This window comes from Orycteropus afer, unplaced genomic scaffold (genome assembly GCF_000298275.1).
Source record: "Orycteropus afer afer isolate SDZICR_OR568_19922 unplaced genomic scaffold, OryAfe1.0 scaffold00131, whole genome shotgun sequence".
Lineage (NCBI taxonomy): Eukaryota > Metazoa > Chordata > Mammalia > Tubulidentata > Orycteropodidae > Orycteropus > Orycteropus afer.
The window spans coordinates 7184638-7211131 of NW_006921718.1; the positions used below are offsets into that span (position 1 = coordinate 7184638).

Sequence of the window (26494 nt, forward strand, 5' to 3'; positions counted from 1 at the left end):
GCAACCCCTCCTTGGGTTTCCGAGGCAGTATCACTACAGAAGTAGATCGCCCAATCTTCCTTCCGAGAAGTGACTGGTGGGTTTGAACCGCCAACCTTCTGGTTAGCAGTCAATTACCTTAGTACTATGCCAACAGAGCTTCCCTCCTCCAAGGTAGAAGTGACATTTTTATCAATGAATGAGTAAGTAATTAGTGAAACCAACATATCTATGAAACATGTCTGTCAGTTTTGAAAATTGATAGATGCAATGTGATTTTGTTGCCAAATTGATTAATCAAATAATATTTTTTTCAAATAGAAAAAATAACACCTTTCCATTAGTATGCCAGAACAACTGATTAAATTCAGGAAAGTTGGAAATTTAATACAGTAGTCCCTGACTTACAATGAGGTTCTGATGATTCTGTCATAAATTGGTTCTGATGTAAATAGAATACCTCATTTTTTAAAAATTATCATTATTATTGCCCTAGCCTGTTTGTTACATGGCAATGTTTTACACAGTAAATCATAACATTGAACTTGTACCTACAAGTGAATATCCAAAAATGACAACATCAACAAATTATGCACTGCAGTAATGTGTGGAGTATGTATTACCAACAATAATAGGCATAGCTCCCCCACCCCCCAAAAAAGATAGTCATAGGTGCAATTCATCATAACTTGAATATGTTGTAAGTTGGGGACTATCTGTACTCAGATTTTAATAAAAACGTTCCTATTTATATTTGATGACATTGAAAATTGAGTATCATAATTTGATAAGATACACTAACTCCATTTTGAGCCCGTATTTTTCTTAGATCTCTTTCAACTGTAATAACTATTAAAACCAAATGTTGAAATAAACTGATCTTAGACTGGTTATCTTGTTTACTTTTGTCTTCTTTTTTCATCTAGTAAACTTAATGCCTGCTTTTAGTTAATGCTTAACATTGTCAGTTACATTTGTTAAGGGCATCTGCCTTTTTTGTGTTCCTGTGATTGCTACTTTTGATGCTATTCTCACAGCTTTAGTATTAGTACTAGGGTGCTGATTTTAGGAGAAAGAAAATGAGGTCCATAGTTAAAATTCAGACAAAGTGGTAGAAGTGGATTTTAGACCCAGCTCTAATTTTTAATACAACACTTACGCTCTATCTTAACGCTGAAACTACTCTGTAACATACATGTGTGCATACACACACACTTCTTACACCCTACAGTTGTAAATTAACTGCACGTGGTGCAAGTGGTTAAGCGCTAGGCTACTAGCAGAAAGAGTTGCCCCACCCAAAGGTGCCTTGGAAGGCAGGCCTGGCTGTTTGCTTCCAAAAGTCACAGCTTGAAAATCCAACAGAGCGCTTCTACTATGCATACGTATGATCACCATGAGTCAGAATTGACTTGATGGCAACTAACAACGATGAAAATTTATGTATTAGATTTGTCTTAGGAGAAAAGCTATTCATCTGTAGACATGACTCTTTGAAAAATGCATTTTTCTTGTGTGTTGTGGAGGAAATCCTATATGCTAGAAACATTTTCCCTGGATCTCAAACAATTTATCCAGTGACACTTCTTTCCATCAGATTTTTTTTTGTTTTAAATACGTCTACTAGAATACTATTATAAAATAATAATTTAGCAGAATTTGGGAGTTGGTTCTCTCCAGTCCTGCCTAGAGGAGATAGTGTGCTATTTGGTATATTAATGAACGACTTCTTATGGTAAATGCAATGAATGGTGTATTGTATAGTTCTTTGATTTTTCTCAGTGACTAAAGAGGCTGGTACTGCAAGAGACAGCCCCATCTGCAGCTGGAAAATTATTTATTAGCAAGTCTCATTAGCATAGTACTGTACTTTTCAGTCTTAGGCAGTTAATTTAAAGAAATATTTTTATTTACATAGTAAATTATAGAATACTGATGCCAGTATGGCTGACTTGTAAGGATCCTCTTTACACAGGTATCTACAGGAGGTGGGTTACACAGATACTATCCTAGATGTGAAATCTAAACGAGTGCGAGCTTTGTTGGGCTTTTCAAGTGATGTCACTGATAGGGAAGATGACAAAAATCAGGACTCAATTATAAATGGCACCGAAGCTGAAGTTAAAGAAGCAGCAATGATTGGGTAAGTGTTTTTTTCTGGAAAGTGTTTTAGCTCTGATTTTCTTATTAAGTATTTTTTGTTTTATAGGTGATACATTTTCATATAGTGACAAATAATTTAATCATGCTTAAGTTTAATAAAAAGTTTAATTTTATTTTGTTAGAAGGAAATGCATAAGGATTGTATTTTGGTGGTTATTTGAAGTAAAGAATATAATTTTCTACTTAGGATATTTTTATTTGATTGAAATATATGTTTAATATGGATTTTAGTATATTGAAGCTCAGTAACTTTCTATTACAACTTTATAAAAGATCTTATTTAGAAATTAAGTATAAATCTGTAAGAATGAAGTTTCACTATTGGTGATCAGAAATCCTGCAAATAGCTCAGAATCCTTTGAAGTAAAGATTTCTTAGCTATTGTTTATCTAATAATGCCGTAACTCATATTTCCTTTGACTAAGAAAATATTTTTCTTAATACTTTAGATTGATAGAATATCTAAGTGTGAAAAATTCAGTAGCTGTTTGAAATATTTTGTTTTGCTTTTCACCTCATTTATCATACAATTATATGTAATATGACTTAGAGTGAACATGAATAGTTGAATAAGGATATTCTTTTTTTATTGAAAATTGGCCATAATTCTTAATTAAATAAAAAGCCAAAGATTCTGTGATTTTACTTTAACACATATTTAGGCTTTGAAGAATGGAATTAGTTGAGCTCTATAAATTTTTCAATGGGCACATAGTTCCTGTTATTTGGCACATAAAGTGAAATTATGAGATTTCTGTAATGATGGAAAAATATGCCTTTTGTAAACAAAATTTCATTGATGATTTCCTAAATTTATTCATTAATAGTTAGGAGTGTATTAACTTATTTTTATAAATGTAAGGTATACATTATTTCTCTGTATAGACATAGACCATGTAGCATTGTTCCTAGTTGTATTTTTCACCTTAAAGATTGACTTTAAGTCATTATAAAGACCTTCACAGAAGAACACTCTAACTGTCAGATGTTTTGGGTTTGCTCAGTCTTTTGAAACTGGCAAGTGTATCATTCTGAATCTGTCAGATACAGGTGGGAACTAAGAATGGGTCTGGAAAGGACAAAAACATAGCTCTTAGCTGATTTCAAACTTACGATTTATCTGTTTTGATAATTTTGTCCATCAAAAAAAAAAAAACCAAACTCACTGCCGTTGAGTTAGTTCTGACTCATAGTGACCCCTCCTTGGGTTTCTGAGGCAGTATCTCTATAGAAGTAGATTGCCTAGTCTTCCTTCCAAGGAGTGGCTGATGGGTTTGAATTGCCAGCCTTCTAGTTAGCAGTCAGATGCCTTAGGCACTATGCCACTAAGATTTTTCAGGAAAATGCCTTCTTATCTAAAACATTTCCTAATGAACTGGAGAGAAATTACCCTATTCTGGACATTAGGAAACTGTTGTATGCCAGAGTCAATACTGGCTCATAGCGACCCTATGCACAACAGAAAGAAACTATATGAACTATATGATTGTAAAGTATTTTTTAAAGAGTAGCCATTTCCTATATTGCTTTCCAGTTAAAGTCCATGGAAATGGAATGGATAAGATTCAAAATAGATAATAATTTGATTTGGAGGGATCATAGTTATAATATAAACAGAAGTTAGTGGCATATATCATGGGTTAATCTTTATGTTAACAATTTTAAAAATTAACTGAGAAAGATGTATGTCTTTTAAAACAGAAAATCTGAGTTGACAGATTCTGCCTCCGTGCTGGATAATTTCAAATTCCTTGAAAGCGCAGCTGCAGATTTCAGTGATGAAGATGATGATGATGATATTGATGGAAGAGAAAAAAGCATCATTGATACGTCAACAGTGAGTGGGATAACTCAGCTAATAGAAATAAATATTTTTAGTGAACAGAATGCATACTTTATAAATAATCTATGTTTTTCAGTCTGAACCCTTAACTTTTTCATGAATTTGAGGAAAGTTCGTGTACAGTATTGATTTCAAATTCAAGAATTTTTTTTTTTTAAAGTTTATTTTGATTTGGGTGAAGATTTACAGAGTAAATCCACTTTTCATACAGCAGTTCACATAATATACTTTGTCTCATGTCATTGACCAAAATTTACAATGCAACAGCTCCCCTCCCACTTCCTCCCCATAGTACCTCTTCCCAGTGTCCATCCCTCCATACTCTTCTGTGCCCTGAGCTGTCTCCCTGTGCATAAGCAGCCCTTCCTTCTCCCATGATTGTTCTCTCCAGGGCGTGTGTCTACTTGAGGCAAATGTTTAACTCACTTGCCTGTTCTTTGTTTGGCTGGAAACCACAGGTGTGGCTAGGGGCCATAGTCTCAGTGGTTCCACCAGGCTCTATTGGACCAGCAAACCTGGTCCCCACCTTCTTTTTTTTTTTTTTGCCTCCAAATGATTTTGAGTTTTGTTCTACATTGTTCTCCCTCTCTATGCAGGATCTCCTACATCCCTTCCAAGTGGATGACAGTGGTAGCCGGGCACCATCTAGTTCTTCTGGTCTCATAGTTGTATAGGTTGCAGATCGGATGGTGTACCAGTCGCTAGGACTGATTGTTTCCATTAATTTTGATTTTCAAGAATATTTTTTATGATAGCAGCTTTATCTTTAAATTCTTTACTCTCCTATTTTTAGTTAATTTATTAAACATGACTGCATTTTCTACGACTAGGAAATGTGGTAAATGCTATGTGTTCAAACAATGTAGTGTTTTGGTTGCTATAAGGCAGTAGAACTGACAGGCCCATTATGGTGCCTGATGGTGCCTGGCATCAGCTCTACTTGAGAGTTTTTGTCTCTTGTCAGGATTGCTTTGGTTCTTCAGACATCCCCACTTTCAGAAGTCTTTCATTTGACTTCTTCATGATTGTTTGAGGTTCTTTATAGTTTTGTTCAGATCTTTATAAGGTTATAAAACTTTCCCGTTTTAGTTTCCTGGAACAAGACATATCTAAATTGCAGCTTCTCCCCTCTCACCTTCTCCCATCTCATCTCTTTTCTCTCCTTCTCTTTTTTTGTTTAAGTAAGGCGTGAGGACATGCTTTACTTTACCCAGGAAAATGTTTGGCATTCCTTTTTTCATAGTTATTTAATAAGAGGTAAAAGAAAATAAGATAATGTAAAGCGAATTAAACCTAGAGTCAGAAGCCTTGGGTTTAAATCCCAGTTCTGCCAGTAATTGTCTGTAATGATTAATAATTTAATCTTAGTTATTTTAGTTTGTAAAATGGACATTATAGTAATTGTCCATCTCATCCCCAGAGTACTTTATGAGGAACAAATGAGACAATATGTATGAAAATGATTTGTTAAATTATAAAGTGCTCACTAACTGTAGTCTGTTCTCTATACTCTCTGCTTCCTTGGCCCCATCAGAGATTTATTGAGTATGACTTTCCTACTGTTGTTTCTCTGGACCACTATTCAGTAGTGCTCTGCTGATAAATTCTACCATGGGTATTATTTGAGATTTAGGCACTCATCCAGAACTTTTTTCTTATCCAAACAAGTTGACAGTATGTGTCTTATTTTACTATAGTAAGAGAAAAATCACTGAGCTATATAGATTACAATAAGAAGAATGAATCTGTGAAGCCCTGGTGACACAATGGTCACACACTGGGCTACTAACCAAAAGCAGCCACTCTGTGGGACAAAGACCTAGAGGTGTTGGGCACTTCTATTCTTGCCACATGGAGTCGCTGTGAGTTGAAATCAACTTGATGGCACCTAACAACAATGATGGTATATGCCTTTAAATTATGGCAGATACTTCCTGCAAAAAGGGCAAGGAGGCCACATGTTCTGACCTCCTCTAATCCCACAAGAGGAGGACAGAATCACCATCAATAGCTCATGGCCTATTCCTGCCAGGCCAGACATGCTGCCTCCCTCCAGTCCTTTTTCCAACCGTTCCTCCCAAAGCACCCACCACCTTTCTCCTGGGTTCGATAATTCGCTTCAGTGGCCACACAGAACTCACAGATTATGGAGTTTATTAGGGAAGCACCAGGCTACAATTCAAGTTCAGGAAAAACGCTCAGTCTCTCTCCCAGCCCACCGTCTCTCAGCCAAGTCTCTCACAGTCTCTTCTCTAGCAGTGCATGTCCCTTGGTGTCTTACTCAGCAACGCATGTCTCTTGCATCTCTTTCCCAGCAGCACATGTCTCTTTCAGGAGCGCATGTCTCTTTCAGGAGCGCATGTCTCTTTCAGCAGCACATGTTTCTCAACCAGCAGTCAGAGAGAGTTCTGCCTCTAGGAGGCCTCCATTTGAGCCCTGCACAGTGGTCAAACCAACCAATTATAACAACAATTCTAAGCACCTGAGAGTGAGCCTCCTGTAAAATTGTGTGTTGTGCCACGCCCAACAGAAATAACCCAGGTGGATAACATTTACAATCAGGAGCTCCTCAGTTGCTCATTCCACCACTGAGTTTACAATGACTTATGGGTAGAAAAGCCACACTAAGTAATTTACTACACTGCACTTCCAAACTGTTCTCCATAAAGCTTATACCAATTTACTCTTGCACCACGAGTATGAGTGCTATTTTCCCCGTACCCTCAGTTATACCAGATGTTTGACAGTCTGATGGGCAAAGTACTTGCCTGTTTCTTTGGTTAATGTGTTAATATGTTGAGAACATTTTCTTATACTTATTATTATATTAGTATAATAATGAGCATCATTGTTTTGGTTTATGCATAATTACTCATTTCTTCTGTGAATTGTCTATTTTATGTTCTTTCACATTATTTTTGTGTTGTTTGGCCTTTTGTATGTGGAAGGATGGAGCCTTTATATGATAAATGGATTGATAGACTATGTTGTATATCCATCCACCCATCCTGCATTTCTTGGTAAAGTACTACCTCTAAAAATAAGGATACAGTTGCTCTTAGGCTTGCTAACAAAGGTTCGTGGAGTGAGGTTATGTCTAATCAGATTCAGAATTACTACCTCTCTCTAGTAAATTCCTATTATCATTACATTATAAGCATGCATCCCTATTTAAAGCTTTTTTCCTTAAAGTCTATTTCATCTGATAGTAATGTTGCTACCTAGCTTTCTTTTGGGTAGTATTTCTCTGGAATAACTTCTCCATCCCTTTATTCTCCCCTTCTCTTCCCCATGATTGTAAATATTAGCTGTTAATGGAAATAGAATTTGCAGATTTAGATTTTAGTGTCACATTTCCTAAGATAGTTTTATATTGTAGCACAGTGAAAAATATGCATGTTGTATAGGATGGTTTTTACCTGTAGTGAGTTTGCAGGAATTCAGGCCTGATCACAAAAAAAGATGTGGCCACAAGATGGCAGTATTGGACAGCTGTTTTGGGGCCTATACACTGACAGTTTGAATGCTGAGGGCAGTACCTCCTAGCAGAGGCCCTCCAGCACTAAATGGTTCTGGAAGCCACCAGAAGGAGAAGAAGGCAAGTGAACTCTTGGGAAAGATGGGCGGAAAGAGAGACGAGGTTTCCATGCCCTCGGTGATGTTCTTTAAACAGCAAAGTGGGTAGTCTGCGGGTCAGAAAGCTCTGAAGAGCAGGAGCAGCTTGGAGACTTACAGCTACAAGTTTCATCCAATCTATGGCTAGCAGATGTTCGGTCAATTTTTGCTACGTATTCAAAGCAGATAGGCTCAAAACAGCTAAGAATCTACTTGTTTAAGTTATTTTTAAAATAATTAGACATGTAAAATTTTGAGTTTGACATTAGTAGGTAGGCAAACAATCTTTTTTTTTTTTTTTTTCCCCTCCAGACTTTTTATTGTGTTTTAGGTGAAATTTCACAAAGCAGATTCATTTTACATTCAACAGTTTATACGCATTCTGTTTTGTGACACTGGTTACATTATTCACAGTATAACAGCTCCCCTCCCACTTCCTCCCTGTGTCCTTCTTGCCTATGCATTCCTGCCTCCCAACCCTCTCCCTGTGCATATGCTACCCTTCTGATCTTCCATAGTTTATTGTCCCTGGTATGGGTGCTCAGCTCGTAGGCCTATCTATCTAAGTTGAAACTATTGATCTCTTCTCCTCCAGAGCAAAGAAGAGTGAAGAAAATCAAAGACACATGGAGACAGTCAGTCCAAGTGCCTTAGGCATTATGCTACCAGAGCTCCTAGCTAGCAGGAAGGAGATGAATATTGGTGCTTTCTGATAGTGCCTAAGGCACTTGACTGCTAACCAGAAGGCTGGCAGTTCAAACCCACCAGCCACTCCTGGGGAGGAAGGTTGGGCAATCTGCTTCTGTAGTGATACTGCCTCAGAAGCCCAAGGAGGGTTGCTATGAGTGGGGTCTGACTCAGTGGCACATAACAACAACTTTGATTGTATCTCCTATACTATACTAATTTCTTTGCTGCCTAAATCTTCCTATTATTGTTGTTCTTTGTAAGGTTATACTGAGGAGATGAGTCCTAGGAACCAGTTTTTTTCTGAGTTGATTTTTCTGACTCTGTACCATATTTAGCAATACCAAATGTTGAAATGCATTCATACTTTCAATTTGAGATTCCAGACACTTCTTCTGGATTGTCCCTGCATTTTTTGGTCAGGCAATGAGAATAAGGACACTCCATCTACAAGATGTTTGTGATGGTCCCTCTGAATTATAGCTGAGGGAGGGGCCATCGAGATGAGGAAAAGGGAGGGACCAAGCCCTTAGACTAGAAGGATAAGAAGTAGACAATATTCTTGCATGTGAAACTATGAAGATCAGAGCTTTCTGTTGATATGTCTTCAGAGATACTTTTTTTTTTTGCCTTAGACTTGCTTCCTAGACTAGCACGTTACTGACATATGACTTTGAATGCTTACAGAGGATTATACATTCAGCATGGATTTTCTGTTCACAATCTGCCAAATTCATGTTGCTTTTTTTGTTTGTTTGTTTAATAGATTTGCTAGATGGTAGATTGGGAAATACTTTAAACATGAAAGTATATCTTGATTTTAGAGAAATGTTCCAAATAGTTAATAAATTATTCCAGTATCATTAAATAATTCTTGATTTCTCCTGTTCAGTTTCATATGTACCAGCATAGCTAGGCTACGTTTCATGTAGTGTACCAGCTCTGTTCTATTGGCAGCAGCTTCCTAGAGTCTGCTTTGAGAAGGATTTCTGAGACTATCTGGTCTCAGATGAAAAGTGCTGTGATTGATAGGTGATAATAATCATGAACCTGGTAACAAAGCCACATAAGCCAGATATTTATTATCTCTTAGGATCTATTTCTGAGCATTCTAGCCTTCTCTAGTCTGTCTGTTGAACTTTAATAATTTTAAACTACTCATAGTAGTGCATGTTAAAGTTTATTAGGTCATGTTATTTTTAATTTACATGAAGTAAAGAAGCTAAAGTCTTGAAAAGTTAAGATAGTGACACCACTTAATCTAAAGAAACTTCAGACCTAACTTGAGTTTCTGGTGAGGGAGGTGACAAAAAAGGAGGTCACTCATAAAGAGCATTGTTATAGAGAGCTAACAAACCATGTCTACTCCTAAATGTATAAAAATGAGACATAATAGCCCATATCTGATGTGCTTTTTAATCTACATCAGGTCTCACTCTAAGAGATCAGAATTTTAGGAAAAGTATCTGAATATAGTTAACTGTTGGAGAAAATTGATGCAAGGTTAGGATAGTAGAAATAATGGAAAAATTTTTCCTGCCTTATAAGTGTTGATATGTGTATTTCTTAGTTTGTAGCATTCATGGTTTTAGGTTTTGTGATATAGTCGAGTTAAAATTTATCATGGTTATATTCTGAAAAACTTTTGAAATATTTTATGAAATGTCTCTTCATTTGGTTAGATTAGAATATCTACAAACTGCCCGGGCTTCATCCAAGAAATGTACAATTTGTTTGTGGTCCTCATAATTCAGAGTCAGGGACATTTTTCATCAGTCTGTGATTTACCTGGTAAATAGATATCTTAGATTTCAATAATATTCATATATGGTTCAGTTAGTTTATTTAAAACAAAGAAGCATCATACCTGGCATTGAACAAAGTTTAAATAAACTGCTTTAAAATGTGTCATTCATGTCTTTAAACAATGATATCTGTGTTCTTCACTTAGTTGGGTAGGTGTTATTTAACACAACAAAAATAACAGTTTTTCAGAAAAATAATTGAATTGTGTTTACTCAATAGTAAAGGGATACCATCTCCTTTATTTAAATTAAATCTGTAATCTATCCTAAAATTTTAATTTAGCATTTTTTTCGTTAGATTGTTAGGAAAAAAGTACTTCCTGACAGCAGTGAAGATAGAGATACAAAAGAAGCTCTAAAGGAGTTTGACTTCTTGGGTGCATCAGATGAAGGAGACAGTGAATCTAGAAGTGCTGGCGATGGCACTGATTGGGGTAAGGAGCATAACCAGAGATGTTAAGTCATTAAAACAAATTGATGTTTTACCAACAGCACAATATCTTAAAGAATACTTAAATCTCTTACAATGCTGAAATATTGAACATTCTGTGGACTTTTTACTATTGCCACTTTTTGTATCCAGTGTGTTTAAAGAATGTTGTATAACTAGTCACCTCCTCTTTTTTCTTTAGTATAAACAGTACACTCTGAAAAAAAAATTTGAATTTATATATAGATTATTTTTTGGTTTCTACCTAGAGAATAGAATTTGCAAATCTAGATTTTTGTGGAAATTGAGTATGAGAATGTAAGAGAGGATTTTTGAGGTCTCATCTCTTACATGAGCTGTGCAAAAAAGAAATTTAAGTTGGAAAATTATGGTATTCATTCTAGCTAGGTTTTATCAGTTTGTAAAAAGCATAGGATTATTTTTCTCAAATTGTTCTAAATGAATTTAATATTTAAAACATAAAGCCAAGAGTTAAAATTTCCAATAGGTCAATCATTCTAATAGTTTGGAAATGAATTGTCCCTAACAATAAAGTAGGATTGTGATAAAATCTTCAAAAGTAATTGATTCCATTGTGTGTGAGAGAGAGAGAGAGAGAGAGAGAAAGAGAGAGAATGAAAGATAATTTTCTTTTGAGGTTGAAGAATTCCATTACTAAGTTTATACTACTGTTACTTTAAGGACAGGTAAGGTTAGAGAATTAATAACTATGCTCATTTCTCCTTGGAGTTCTCCTCAGGGGCCAGCTTAAAACATGTTGACCTTTAAACTTTGAATGCCTTATTCATTAAAAGAATGGATGAAGCAATTTTTATTCACAACCATAATTTTTTGTTCTGTACAATCCAGTTCTGCTAATGACCTGATAGAACTTCCTACTTACAAGTTTTTTTCAACCATAAAGTAAGGGATATTTCATCTTTGTTTTTGAAGTTGGAAGTCCCATGTCTTATACGTTTTATGAGAAACAAAATTGCACAGTTTTTTCATGAAGGTTTTAGGAAGCTAGTTTTCCATGAAAGTAAATATATATTGGGGAAAAGTAAGAATGAAAAGAGCTTTGTTTCTATTCAGCTTTATGGCTCACTCACTAGGCATTTCACTCACTGATGGGCACGTAAACTGCTAGTCTCATGCTTTTTAATTGGCAGATCTTAAATCAGATCACATTAATACCTATTTAGAAAGGGGTGAGTAATTTATTACTCTTTTGAGATAAAAGAGATGGATGTTGGTTTCTTCTATTTTAAGTGTGAACTGTATTTTTACCCTTTAGGTTTTGTAGTATCCACACATCCAGGGGTGAATATTACTAACTTACAGGTCTTCACAGCCTTACTAAATAGTTAATGGCACTAAAAATTAATATGGCAATTTATTAAACTTTTTGAAAAATAGTTTTCTTATATTTAACAAGTTTTTAAGTTGAACGTTATTTAGCAATCTAGCTTTTAGCTGGGAAAATATTTGTTACATACTTCCTGCAACTGAGAAGTCAGAGTCACTGAACTTAGGCCCTTGTACAGAGGAAAGAGGATTTGCATATTAAAATTTGATAATGAGATTTACTCTTATGGATTGTGCTTTAGGATAGGAAAGAAGTGGCATACAAAAATGTGTTGAAGGTTAAATTATTTCCATTACCTTATTTTGAAATAGTGCACTTTTAAGCAATTAACCAAAATAGATTACAAATCTTGTCTTTTGTTTCACATGTTTAAAAAGTAGTTTGCAATTTTTTGGTAGCTCTTAGTGAAATTTTAGAACATACTGATTTTCTGACTAGTAAATTATAAAATATTTACTTAATACAAATTCATGTCGTTGTAGATATGGCTGTAAAGAGGCCTTAGTTAAATACACTAAAGCATTAATGAGAAGATGATTTTAGAGTTTTAACATTAAATTGACAAATTTTCTGTTAAGTTTAAATAAGATATTGATCTTTTTGCTAATCTTTGAGAATTTTAACTAAAACATATAAAGTTAGAATATAAAAGAATCTTATTTTTAAAAAAGTTGCTGTTAGAGGTGGTAACCAGTTGATAGTCTACATTAGAATTATTTTTTTCATTTGAATTTTTCATCTACTTTTATTTAGGCAATTACTTTAAATGTAAATTGCATTATACTTTCAAGAACTAAGCTGATAATGAATGTTAAATTAGTTAAAATGTTAACCTTGATTTTTTTGGAGTAAGTTTTAAAATTTGGATGTGTATATGAAAAATAAATATTGATAGATGTATTGATTCTCAGTTAAAATATGTAGTTAGTGTAGTGCCTAAGGCTAACCAGAAGGCTGGCGGTTCAAGCCTACCAGCCAATCCTGGGAAGGAAGACTAGTCTATCTATTTCCATAGAGATATCGCCTTGGAAACTCAAGGGAGGGGTCTCTATGAGTCAGAACTGACTTGACAGCAGTGAGCTTTGTTTTTTTGGTTATATATTATATCTATAATCTAAGTTTATATTAGAATTTTTTTAATGTATTTAGGATGAGACTTACGGTTTGTATTGGTTACTTTTCATTCTTTGAAAGTCAGGAACAATTTGGTGATTATTTAAATAGACCCCCAATGGCCTAATAGTTAGGCCAATATTTATTTATTGTAAGAATGTTAATATTGCTAATCACTTTGATATTGTTTTAAAATGATAAAAACTTGTACTCTTTTCAAAAGATAAAGAAGTGGTTTCTTAATTAAAGTATGTTTTCATTTAATATTTTGCCCCTTAATATAACAACATGCTTTAAAATTGTTTTTGTAGAGTTACTTATTATGTAGATGTGAATATACATCTAGTAAAATTTCATCTTGTAAGACTAGAACACATGTATTACTTCTGCCAAGTGTTACTGTATTTTATTGCCTAAAATGAAGAATGTTTTTTGAGTATTTTTAGTTATAAACATTATAAGTGTTACACTGTAATTTTTACATATTTTATTTAAAAAATAACTAAGTTAGAATTCTAAAGCCAAAAGGAAAAACTACGTTCTCTCATTTGTGTTAAAATTTTTTTTCATATTTTTATTCTTCAGTCTCATTTGGTCATTTTATAATGACTGATAAAAGACCCTCTTGGATAAGTGGGAGGAAGAAGTTGCCTAATATTTTTAATAAACAAAACAATAAAAAGGTTTTTGTAACCTTTTTATTCCACCTGAAACATTACAGAATGAAAATGATAATGTCATCACCTCAAGGAAATAGATGTTCTTTCCCAGTAAATAGTGGACAATCCCAGAAACAAAAAGTCTGGAAGAGAGGCTATGCTTATGTTGCTGACTTTTCTGATATGCATTCAAGATAGATTTAAATTCCCCTAACTTACTAGAAACAATTTATAATGTCAGGGGCATTTGTTGAATCTTCTAATGACTCTTCCTGTTAGAGTGGTAAGTACGTTACTGTGTATTCCTTTTCATTTATTAGAACTTCTCATGTAAGGGAGACACTGCTTATACTTCTGCCCAATAATGGCATATTGCCCTTTGGACTTACTAGACAAATACTTTGTGGGCTGGTTCACTGCCCAAAGATAGCAGCAACCCTGGCATACTTGAGGAATTCAGTGAAACCAGAATAGATGGAGCTATCTAGGGGAATGTTTGATGTGCCCTGATGATGCAGTAGTTAAAGCACTTAGCTGCAACTCTAAGGTTGACAATTCAAGGCTACCAGCCACTCCATGGGGAAAGATGTGAATGTGGCATTCTGCTTCCATAAAGTTTACAGCTTTGGAAACCCTTTGGGGGAAGTTCTCTGTCCTATAGGGGTGCTGTGAGCTAAAATCCTCCATTCTGTGGCAACAGATTGGGTTTTTTGGTTTGGATAGGGCCATTTAGACTACAGTTGAGACGGGGAGCCATGGGAGGGCTTTGAGCAGAGGAGTAACATGATCTGACTTTTAAAGTATTGCTTTGGGTGCCGTGTTGAGCATATACTACATAGGGTAACCAGTGTTTAATAGACTTTTTGGGGTTGTAAGTAGGGAAGCATGTGGGCAGTTATCACAGTAATTCTACCAAGAGATCAGGGTAGTAGCACTGGGTGTGCTGAGTAGATTCTTGAGGTCTTTTGAGGTTAAAGGAAGCCATGTTTCCTAACGTGTTTGATATAGAATGTGAGAGAACGAGAGGTTTTTGGTCTGAGCAGCACAAAGAATAGAATTGCCATCAGTTGAAATGGAGAACTCAGTGAGTAGAACAGGTTGAGGAGGGAGATGGGGAATTTGGTTTTGTACATGTTTAGTTTTGGAATATATATTAGACTTCCTAAAGGAGGTTGGGCAATCCTACTTCCATAGTGATACTGCCTCGGAAACCCAAGGAGGGGTCGCTATGAGTCGGGGATGACTCGACAGCACATAACAACAACAACAAAGGAGGTATAGAGTGAGCAACTGCATTTATGAGTCTTAGGTTTAATGCAGAGTTCTGAGGTAATACTTACATTGTATATAGTATATAAATTATTTTATAGTAAATGTAAACTATAACTTGTCTTTACTCTTTGAAATTTGTTCTACTGAAATATTTAAAGTTGACTATTCAGTTTCTTTTCTACTAGAAACTTGATCTCCTCCTTTTTATGAATTTGTAAACTAACAAATCACATAAATTGTTTTAAATTTTGAACAAAAGTTGAGTAATACATTTTACAAAATGCTTTTATTATACATAAAGTTTGTAAAGTAACAATGTTGATTTATTGATGAACACATGCCAAAAATATAAAATTTTTGAAGCAGAAAGCGTATTGAAGATTGGTTTGTAGAATTCCTTGATAATAATTTTTCATCACATAAGTTAATAAGAAGTGTTTTTGTGAGGCATCCAGTCCTATTCAAATTCAGAAAATAGGATGAAAACAAGGGTTCTTGATTATAACGTTTTAGTTTTTAGTTTACTAAAACTCACCCAAATCATCTAGATATTTTTTTCTATTTCTCTTTCAAGAGAAATCTAATATTACCTAAGAAATTGAATTGATCATTGCTTCTTAAGTATTATGTTTTGTGTGACTTACATCTCTAATGAATCTCCAATAACTATTTTTTACATTAATGATATTATGAAGAAAATAATTATGTCATTCAGACAGGTTGACCTAGAATGTTCAGTATTTTATTGAAAAAGACTGTTTCATTTGTTTCACCCTGTTTAGAAAAGGAAGACCAATGTCTCATGCCTGAAGCTTGGAATGTGGACCAGGGAGTAATTACCAAACTCAAGGAGCAATACAAAAAGGAGAGGAAGGGGAAAAAGGGGGTGAAGAGTAAGTGGAAAACATTGTATCTGTAAATCATGAATCTTGCCTCTTTTCACATCCCCAAATTTTGTTTTCAATGTTTTCCTAAAACTACTTACTCTTTTTCTTTTCTGCTCCTGACCTCTTCCCTTTTCACCTGCTCTCAGGGGTTGAAATTAAAATGTCTGTTTGATTATGAACTTAAAAAACCTATGCATGATTATGGAATCATAATATGTCCCAATAATAAATGCAGAGCCTCATGATAGTGTTGGACTATGTATTCAGATGTAGCAATAATTTGATTTTTAAAAGAATATGTGCTTAATTACAGCAGTGATTTTTTCTACTGGTAAACTTATAAATCGCATCTAGTTGAGGCAATCTGGCAATCCACCAAAATTGTTGCTTATAATTTTAAATCTAGGAGATAGAAAGAAAGTTAATTTCTACCCCTGAATATTCTGTGTATTCATAGCACACAGTTCATTTGCTCTCACTACTATATGCTATACAGGGCACAGAGTCAAATGCATGACTATTCAAGCATTTGTTTTCTAATTTAAAATTGTTGGCCAGTTTCACTTATAATAATCCTACCAATTAGCTTTTTTTCAGTCAAATGTGTGCCACATCAAAAAACAAGCCAAAATGAAATTTTTAGCCCTGTGAATCATACATGCATAACTTTCATTATGCAAATTACTAGTAAAGTTTAGCAGTGATTTACTTAAGTATGCAAAATGTAAATGCAAGAGCTTTCAAACATCTCTGGAAACTTGCCTAAACGTTTGTCTTTTTAGGAGAGCAAGGCTAAATTACCTCCTTGTACTTCTACTCCCATTGACAGTGTGAACATGGACCCCCTCCCCCTCCAAGGCAATAATGAATTTCATCCTTTATGATATTAAAGTAGTATAAATTGAGGCTAGGTTCTAACTTAATGAGGAATATATTTAAAAGTTACAAAGGACTGCCAGGATAGGCTTTTCCTTTTTTATATATTGATGCTAATGCTTGTCAAAACCATTCATTTCTCTTAGGACATTCTTTTACAATATGGCAGTCAGTTGAAAACATTTAAAACTTTATTAAAATGTCTTAGCATTTACAAATGTTTAGTTTGAATTTATAAATGTCAGTGACCATTATTGATGTTAACATAGTGTCAGCCATTAGCATACTAAGAAATGATGTCTTTCTTTCTCTATATAAATTTAATCATAATGAGAAAAATTAATATTAAAAACATAAGAACATTTTATACTTTTTTCTAAATATACTAATAAAAAATTAAATCTTAACAAATATAGTGAGAAATGATTTGTCATGACTTTTCAGAGCCATGATAAAATAAGTTAAATTGGAATTTTGAAGAAAATAAGGTGTTAAGGATCTTATATGAAAAAAATAAGAACATTTTAACATATGGATTTACTTAAAGTTGATAAATTTCTTTAGGTCACTGTGCTACTGTGTAAAGATCTTTTAATTGGAAAGGTAGCCAGGACTTATATAGAATCCATCCATTATTATGTTGATTAATCACTTTGTCAAATGTCAAGGCATCATGTAGTTGAAATTTAGCGCTTTAGGTCTAAAGTGCACCATTTGACTGGAATAATATTCCTATTAATAGAAGCGATTGGATTTCCTTTGCAGGGGATTTGATCAGTGTTGAGGCATATAACATTGTTTTTTAGTATGGCAAAGACAAAAGACTCTATCTAGGGGAGAAATTTAACATTTTCCAGTGAAGATGGAGGACTGTAGACTGAGGTTCAGCACATTGTGTTTTTCATCTTTAGTTCATGTTACCTTGACAAAGCAGTAGTCTAGGAAGAAGTGAAGAAATGATCAAATGAGTCAAAGCTTTAATTTGGTATATGAATTTATAAACCACAATAAATATCTTTGAATTGAACTGTTTGTTACTCATTGAAGGAGCTGTGGTAAAGCATTGGGCTGCTAAGCAAAAGGTAGAAGGTTTAAACCCACCAGCCGCTCTGTGGAAGAAAGATGAGGCAGTCTGCTTCCATAAAGATTTACAGTCTTGGACACTCTAGGGACCAGTCCTACTCTGTCTTATTGGGTCACTGTGAGTCAGAATCAACTCATCAGCAATGGGTAGGTTAGTCATTAGAAAAGTTTGGGTCTTTTTAAATATGGCTCAATAAAAATATTTCCAGTCAAATTGTGTGTATCAGTCATACCATCTTGAAATATATTTCTAGATATTATTTAAAATTGCTTAAAAATAATATTCTTTGCTGGTATAGGATAAAACCATATGGACTATGGGTAAGATTTTCCCATTCTTAATTAAACTTATAACAGGAAAAACTACCGAAGATCTGTTTCAGCATCTATGCTATATAAAACAGTCAAAACAGGGATGTGGGAGAATGATGGATCAAAGCTCAGGTAAGTAATCAGCAGGGCATGAGACTTCATCTTGGGTACCATAGCTGCAGGATGTAAGGCAGTGAATGCTACTTAACTTAGACAAACAGGAAGAGATGTTGTTTGATTCAGTACACAGTAGCTTTACCATCTGTGGTATCTGTCTGCATTTAGAGCAATATACAGAGGTTTGATTGTAGAATAATGTTACTTTTAAGGGTCCAAATTGGACATGAGTTTGTTTCTTTTTTTTCATGCAAATAATGGTATTATTTCATTATCTTAATTTAAAAAACATACGTAAAATTTTTTTCAAGAAACAAATTTTCTTCTGAAAATAATTCTTACTCATAGCACAATGGTGCCATTATCAAAGGTAAATGTTGGCAGATATAAATAAAGTTTATGGCACTGTTTTGATGTGGTTGAATAATTCTGTTCCTTTTTTTTGTTTTGTTTTTTGGCTAGGGCCCAACAGGTCAAAACTCCAAGATATGCTTGCTAATTTGAGAGATGTTGATGAACTTCCCTCATTGCAGCCATCTGTGGGTTCACCCTCCAGACCCAGCAGTTCCAGGCTTCCTGAGCATGAAATAAATAGGGCAGATGAAGGCAAGTATTTAACACACTCTAGAGCATAAACACTTGGATATATATATATCTTAGTTCAAGCATTAGGAAATGTGCAAATGTTGCTCTATATAGTATTTCCATACCAAGAAAGTACAGGCTTTTGTAGATTCGAGGTGGTTTGATTCCAACTTCACTTGGAAAAAGGTCATAAACTTAAAACTAACACTTAAATTCTAGTCTAGAATATCCTATAGCTTCACAGCAGCCCATGTGTAGGTCCTATATATACCATTCCAAGAAAAGAAAATGAAGATTCTATAAATAGGTAGTAAATACAGATTTTGAGACTCATAAATATTTAAAAAATATATTTTACTTTAGCAATTCATCATTGATAAATGAAAAAAAAGAAAATGTATCTGAAAATCTAGTCACATTTTCTGTTTCCTGTTTTTCCTTTTCCCTTCCAGCTTTTGTTCACATACATATAGTTTTTAGTCTGTAGTTTGTTATAGTTACAGTCATCATGTAGAATAATTATGTTTTGTTTTATTTACTTTACGTGAAATTATAAACATAATTATAAGGTTGCATATTGTATTTTAGACTTAATACTAAGCCATTATCTTTTGGGATATTTAGGTTGTTCTCAGTTTTTTGCAGCATAATTTTGTGATACATAAGTCCAGTTCCTTCTGCCTTTTAGATATAAGTTCTGATTTTGTATATTTGTAGATATGTGGAATGCTTATATATGGAAATTGATTTTAAATGTATATTTATATTAACTGAAAATACAATATAACATAAAAAATCCAGATTAATGAGTATTTCAAAATTTATTTTTTTAAATGCCTTTAATTTGAATATTATTATTATTTATTATACATATACCACTTCACATTAACAACCTGTGATATACAGACGACATAACCTTGCTTGCTAAAAGTGAAGGTGACTTGAAGCACTTATTGATGAAGATTAAATACTACAGTCTGCAGTATGGATTACACCTCAACATAAAGGAAATGAAAATCCTCCCAAGTAGACCAATAAGCCATCATGATAAATGAGAAAAGATTGAAATTGTCAAAGATTTCTTATTTCTTGAATCCACCATCAACACCAGTGGAAGCAGTAGTCAAGAAATCAGACGTCATATTGCACTGGGCACATCTGCTGCAAAAGACCTCTTTGAAGTGCTGAAGAGCAAAGATTCTTTGAAGACTAAGGTGCACCTAACCCAAGCCATGGTATTTTCAATTGCCTCATATGCAAGTGAAAGCTGGATAATGAATAAGGAAGACCAAAGAAGAGTTGATGCTTTTGAGGTATGGTGTTAGCAAAGAAAAAGTGCTTTGGACTGCCAGAAGAACAAACAGATCAGTCCTGGAAGAAGTATAGTTGGAATGCTCCTTGGAAACGAGAATGGCCAGACTTTGTCTACTCTACTTTGGTCATGTTGTCAGAAGGGACCATTCCCTGGAGAAGTACATCATGCTTGGTAAAGTGGAGGGTTAGCAAAAAAGGGGAAGACCCTCAATGAGATAGATTGACTCAGTGGCTGCAAATACGGGCTCAAGTATGGTAACAATTGTGAGGATGGCGCAGTACCAGGCAGTGTGTTGTTCTGTCATACGGGGTTGCTGAGTCAGAGCCTACTTGACAGCACCTAGCAACTACAGCAATACTACTTTAAATTAACAGCTTCAGAATAATCATATGTGTTTTTCTTCTTTTATTTTTAATTCAGTTTTATAGAAAAACTGATAGGACCATGATGATTTTCATGATTGTTTTTCAGTGAAATTTCTGACTTTTATAAGTTAGTTGTTGGTTAAAGTTACAGTGTCCCTGGAATTTACTAAAGTATGAAGAATCAACAGTTTATACTTAAATTATTCTAGACATAAAATTCATTTGATGTTGTTGTTATGTGCCGTTGAGTCGGCCCCGACTCATAGCAACCCCTCCTTGGGTTTCTGAGGCAGTATCACTACAGAAGTAGGACAGTCATTTGATGTACACCTGTATATTTTGAATTACAAATGGAAAGTCATGCTCCTCAATAGTTAAGTTGTTCAGTAGTAGATTCATTTTTCATACATATGAAAATTTTAATTTTTTTTCATTCTAAGATCAGGTCTAGATTGTTGTTGTTGTTGTTATGTGCCGTCGAGTCAAACCCGACTCATAGCGACCCCTCCTTGGGTTTCCAAGGCAGTATCACTAAGGAAGTAGGATTGCCCAACCTTCCTTCCGAGGAGTGGCTGGTGGGTTTGAACCGCCAGCTGTCTGGTTAGCAGGCAAGTGTCTTAGCCACTATGCTACCAGAGCTCCCAGATAGAAGATAAATTTTTTTCTCTTATTCTCATAACTTAAATGTGTTATTTTATCAGGCATTTCATCTTGAGTCATACATAAATCTTGCTGAATTCTAATAACAGAGGCCAAATATGTACTATTTACTAAAAAACAGATGAAGAATTATTTAAGTCACAGAAGGTGCCTTTAATAGAAAATATATTTAAGAACCTTGAAACTTGAGCATTGAATATTTAACTTACCTGTCTGTAAATTGGTCCTAAGCCTTCCCCACAGTGCAGATTTTTCAAAAGTAGAAAAAAGTGCTTAAGAAATAGTGTATTTAATTGCCCGTGACTGATGTTCTTTGGTTCCCAGTCCACTTTCAGAAAAGCTTCCATACCTTGTGTATGCTTTCCTGATGAAGTACTTTAGAACTCGAAGGCATTATGTGTGTATGTGTGCACACATGTGTGCACACATACATGTACACACATTTATTTTAGTAATTCAGAAGGCAATGTGACATTTAAGACACATAGAAATAATTTTGTAAAATGCTGATTAGGGCTACTAGTGTTTAGTTGCCAAATGGAAGCTCTAGTTACCTATAGTCTTAAATTCTAAAACATCATGGAAAGCCATCAAATCACAGAGCATTGTTGGTTTCTCCAGCCCAGAAGTCTGCTGGCTGCCCACTGGTCTGTATGGAAGTAGTTGTTTCCTTCCTTTGGTTCCAGGTTTCAGTTGGCCATTTCTAGAGCATTGGTTAAACTAGCATACACAATGTATGTGGGCCCCTACCTTACAGTCTTCTTTCTTGGTAGAGAAATGAGCTAAGATGGAGAAGTTAGAGTTTGTAGTATGTTGATTGGCAACTTAGCCAAGAGTTACAGAAAAACAGCAGAACTACAGTTTTAGAACAGGCTATGGTAAATACCACTACTCATCTGTCAGGTTGTCATACTGTGGTAGTTTGCATTTTGCTGTGAGCTGGAAACTATGTCATTGGTATTTCAAATATCAGCAAGGCCACCCATGATGAAATGATTCCAGTAGAGTTTCTAAACTAAGACACACTAGGAAAAAGGCTTGGTCATATACTTCTAAAAAGAATTGACCAGTGAAAACCTTAGGAATAACAGTGGAACACGGTCTGATATATTATTGGAAAACTTTATGAATAGCACTGAAACACTGATACGGTGCCAGAAGATGAGTGCCTCAAGTTAAAAGGCACTCACAATACAACTGGGAAGAACTGCCTCCTCAGAGTAAGGTCAGCCTTAATGATGTGGATGGAGGAAAGCTTTTGGGACCTTCATTTGCTGATGTGATATGACTCAAAAGGAGAAGAAACAGCTGTGAACATCCATTAATGGTTAGAGCATGGAATTGATGAAGTATGAATCTAGGAAAATTGGAAGTTGTTAAAAATGAAATGGAATGCCTAAAGATCAGTATTGTAGGCACTGGTGAGCTGAAATGGACTGGTGTTGCCCATTTTGAATCAGACAGTCATATGCTGTACTATGCCAGAAATGACAAATTGAAAAGGAATGGCATCAAATTTATTGTCAAAAATAACATTTAAAGATCTATCCTGAAGTACAACCCTGTCAATGATAGGATAATGTATCTACACTACAAGGAAGATCAGTTCATAAGAGTGTTATTCAAATTTATGCGCCAACCACAATGCCAAAGATGAAGAAATTAAAGGTTTATTTTTTTAAAACAATTTCTGCAATCTGAAATTGATCAGATATTCAGTAAAGATGCATTAATAATTACTAGTGACTGGGATGCAAAAGTTAGAAATAAGACGACAAATCAGTGGTTGGAAAATAATAATAAAAATGATGCCTGAGTTTGCGTGATAAAATTTTGCAAGACCGAAGACCTAATCATTGGAAATAATCTTTTTTTCAATAATATAAAGGGCAGCTGTATACATGTACCTCACTAGATGAAATCCACATGAACCAAATCAACTACATCTGTGGTAAGAGATTGTAGAGAAGCTCAGTATCATCAGTCAGAACAAGGCTGGGTGCCAACTGTGGAACAGACCATCAATCACTCATATGCAAATTCAAGTTGAAGCTGAAGACAATTAAAACAAGTCCACAAGAGCGAAAGTATGGCCTTGAGTATATCCCACCTGAATATAGAAACCATCTCAACCATAGGTTTGACACATCGTACACTAATGACTGAAGACCAGGCAAGTTGTGGGATGACATCAAGGACATCATACATGAAGAAAGCAAAAGGTCATTAAAAAGACAGGTGTTCTGGTTACCTAGTGCTGCTCTGACAAGACTATACCACAAATGGGATGTTCTTAACAAACAGGAGTTTATTCTTACAATTTGGAGGCTTTAAGTCCAAGTTCAAAGTGCCAGGCTCTAGGGGCTGGGTGAAAGCCCCTCAACCTTGGGGTCCAGCTCTGCCTCCTGCTCCTGGCCAACTGGACCTAGAGGCATTTTCTTCACTCAGACAGCTGCTGGCTGCTGAGGCTAAGAAGCCCCAAGGTTGACAAGTAAAAAGACACAGTCCCTATGTTACCAAACCACACAGCAGGCTATTAACTTAAGTCCATTTTAAGTCCTGAGGTCAGCAGAGCATGGCAGGCTGCTGAGCAACAATACAGCTACATGCAGGGTCCAAGTGTACCATAGACTAGAGACCATTCTCAAAGCTGCTTCTTAAATACAGGAAGCAGACCATATCCCAAAGGCAGCTACTCAGCTGCTTGTGGTAGATCCCACCATGGAGTTGATTGCCAGTCTCATCATGGGGAATAACTACTACCAGCTGCCCAGCCACTCAACCAGGCCCAGCCAAGTTGACACACAAACATAACCACCACAACAGGAAAGAAAGAAAAGGCCAAAATGGATAATAGAAAAGACTCAGAAATATGCTCTTGAACATAGAGTAGCCAGAACAAACTGAAGAAAAGATTAAGTAAAAGAGCCAAACGGAAGATTTCAAAGGGCAGCTCAAAGACACAAAATACATTATTATAATGAAATGTGCGCAAAGACATGGAGTTAGAAAAAAAGGAAGAACACACTTGGCATTTCTCAAGATAAAAAACTGAAGAAAAAAAATTCAAGCCTTGATTTGCAATATTGAAGGATTTTATGGGCAAAATCCTGACCGACACAGGAAACATCAAAAGAAGGAATACCCAGAGTCACTGTACCAAAGACAATTGGTTGATGTTCAGCTGTTTCAGGAGGCAGGATATGATCAAGAACCGATGGTATTGAAGAGAGAAATCCAAGCTGCACTGAAGGCATTAATGAAAAACCAGGCTCCAAGAATTGCTGGAATAACAATTTGAATGTTTCAGCAAATGGATGCAAACGCTGGAAGCACTCACTTATCTATTCCAACAAATTTGGAAGACAGCTACCTAACCAACCAATTGGAAGAGATCCATATTTGTGCCTATTCCAAAGAAAGGTGATCCAACAGAATGCAGAAATTATCAAACAGTATTAATAGCACATGCAAATAAAGTTTTATTGAAGGTAATTAAAAAATGGTTGCAGCAGTACATTGTCAGAGAAATGCCAGAAATTCAAGCTGGACTCAGAAGAAGACGTGAGATAAGGGATATCACTGATAATGTCAGGTGGATCTTGGTTGAAAGCAGAGAATACCAGAAAGATGTATACCTACGTTTTATTAATGATGCAAAGGCATTTGACTGTGTAATTCATAACAAATAATGGGTAAGGTTGCAAGGAATGAAAGTTCCAGAATACTTAATTGTGTACATAGACCAAGAGGCTATTGTTTGGACAGAGCAGGGGGACACTGTGTGGTTTAAAGTCAAGAAAGGTGTGTGTCAGTGTTGTATCCTTTCACCAGACTTACTCAGTCTGTATGCTGAACAAATAACCCAAGAAGCTGTGCTATGTAAAGAAGAACACAACTTCAGGATTGGAAGAAGACTCATTAACAACCTGTGATATGCAGGTGGCACAGCTTTGCTTGCTGAAAGTGAAGAGGACTTGAAGGATTGATGAAGATCAAAGAAGGCAGCCTTTAGTATAGATTACACCTTAACATAAGGAAAACAAAAATCCTCGCAACTGGACCAGTAAACAACATTGTGACTGAATAGCTTCTGACTCATAGCAGCCCAGTAAAACAGAGTAGAAGTGCCCCATGCGGTTTTCAAGGCTGTAAATCTTTATGGAAGCAGACTACCCCATCTTTCTCCCAGAGCGGCTGGTAGGAGTGAACTGCCAAATTTTTGATTGATTCACAGATGAGTACTTTAACCACTGTCCCACTAGGGCTCCCTAACATCATGATAAATGGAGAAAATACTGACATTGTCAAGGATTTTCTTTTGCTTTGATCCACATTCAATACCGTGGAAACAACCGTCAAGAAGTCAAACAACATACTGCATTGTGATTGTGTAAATCTGCAAAAGAGCTCTTTAAAGTGTTAAAAAGCAAAAATGTCACCTTGAAGACTAAGGTACCTGACCCAAGTATTTTCAGTTGCCTCATAAGCATGTGAAAGCTGGACAATGAATAAGGAAGGCCAAAGAAGAATTGATGCCTTTGAATTATGGTGTTGCCTAAAAATACTGAACAATATACCATGGATGCCAGAAGAATGAACAAATCTGTCTTGGAAGTACAACTAGAATGCTCCTTAGAAGCAAAGATAGTGAGACTTCACCTCATGTACTTTGGACATGTTATCAGGAGGGACCAGTCCCCTGGAAAAGGACATTGTGCTTGGTAAAGTAGAGGGTCGGCACAAAAGAGGAAGACCCTCAATGAGAGGGATTGATAGAGTGGCCTCAGCAACGGGCTCATCCATAGAAATAATTTTGAGGATGGTGCAGGACCAGGAAATGTTTTATCCTGTTGTACATAGGGCACTGCAACTCAATGGCACCCACCAACAGCCACCTGGTAAATACTAGGAAGTGAACACAGAGTAAGTATGATCAATCTCAAGGGTCTTAGTTTTTCTTTGAAGAGTCATTTTAATTTTGTACCTGAACAAAGACATCTGGAAATGTTATAAATAAAGCAAAACTAAAAATATCTGGCTGATGACCTAGTTTCATAGTCTCCCATGACTCATGTGGTCTTAATTTTGGCATGAAAAATGCTGTTTTAAGTGAATAATCTCCACTTCTCATTAATAACTGCTTAGAGTTGTTTGAACTCCACATGATACATGGTATGTTTGGATAAAACCCATTTTTTATTATTGCTACTTTATTGTATGGTGATTTGATAATGTCTTATTTACTTAATTTATGCTTCACTTAGGTAACAGCCAGTTTATAGACTGAGACAGACTAGGAAGAAGGAAGAGGCCGTCCACTTCTGAAAGAATTGGCCAGGGAAAACCTTATGAATAG

At 35.4% G+C, this 26494-nt stretch overlaps 1 protein-coding gene across 1 annotated transcript in view; it reads left to right on the forward strand.

The window, feature by feature from the left end:
- STRN (striatin) overlaps positions 1 to 26494 on the forward strand; it is a 199794-nt gene that overhangs the window by 146297 nt on the left and 27003 nt on the right. The window contains exons 5-9 of the mRNA XM_007945074.1: positions 1955 to 2122; positions 3844 to 3979; positions 10391 to 10526; positions 15718 to 15828; positions 18673 to 18816. Coding sequence (XP_007943265.1) covers positions 1955 to 2122; positions 3844 to 3979; positions 10391 to 10526; positions 15718 to 15828; positions 18673 to 18816 — 695 coding nt within the window. The remainder of the gene's footprint in view (positions 1 to 1954; positions 2123 to 3843; positions 3980 to 10390; positions 10527 to 15717; positions 15829 to 18672; positions 18817 to 26494) is intronic.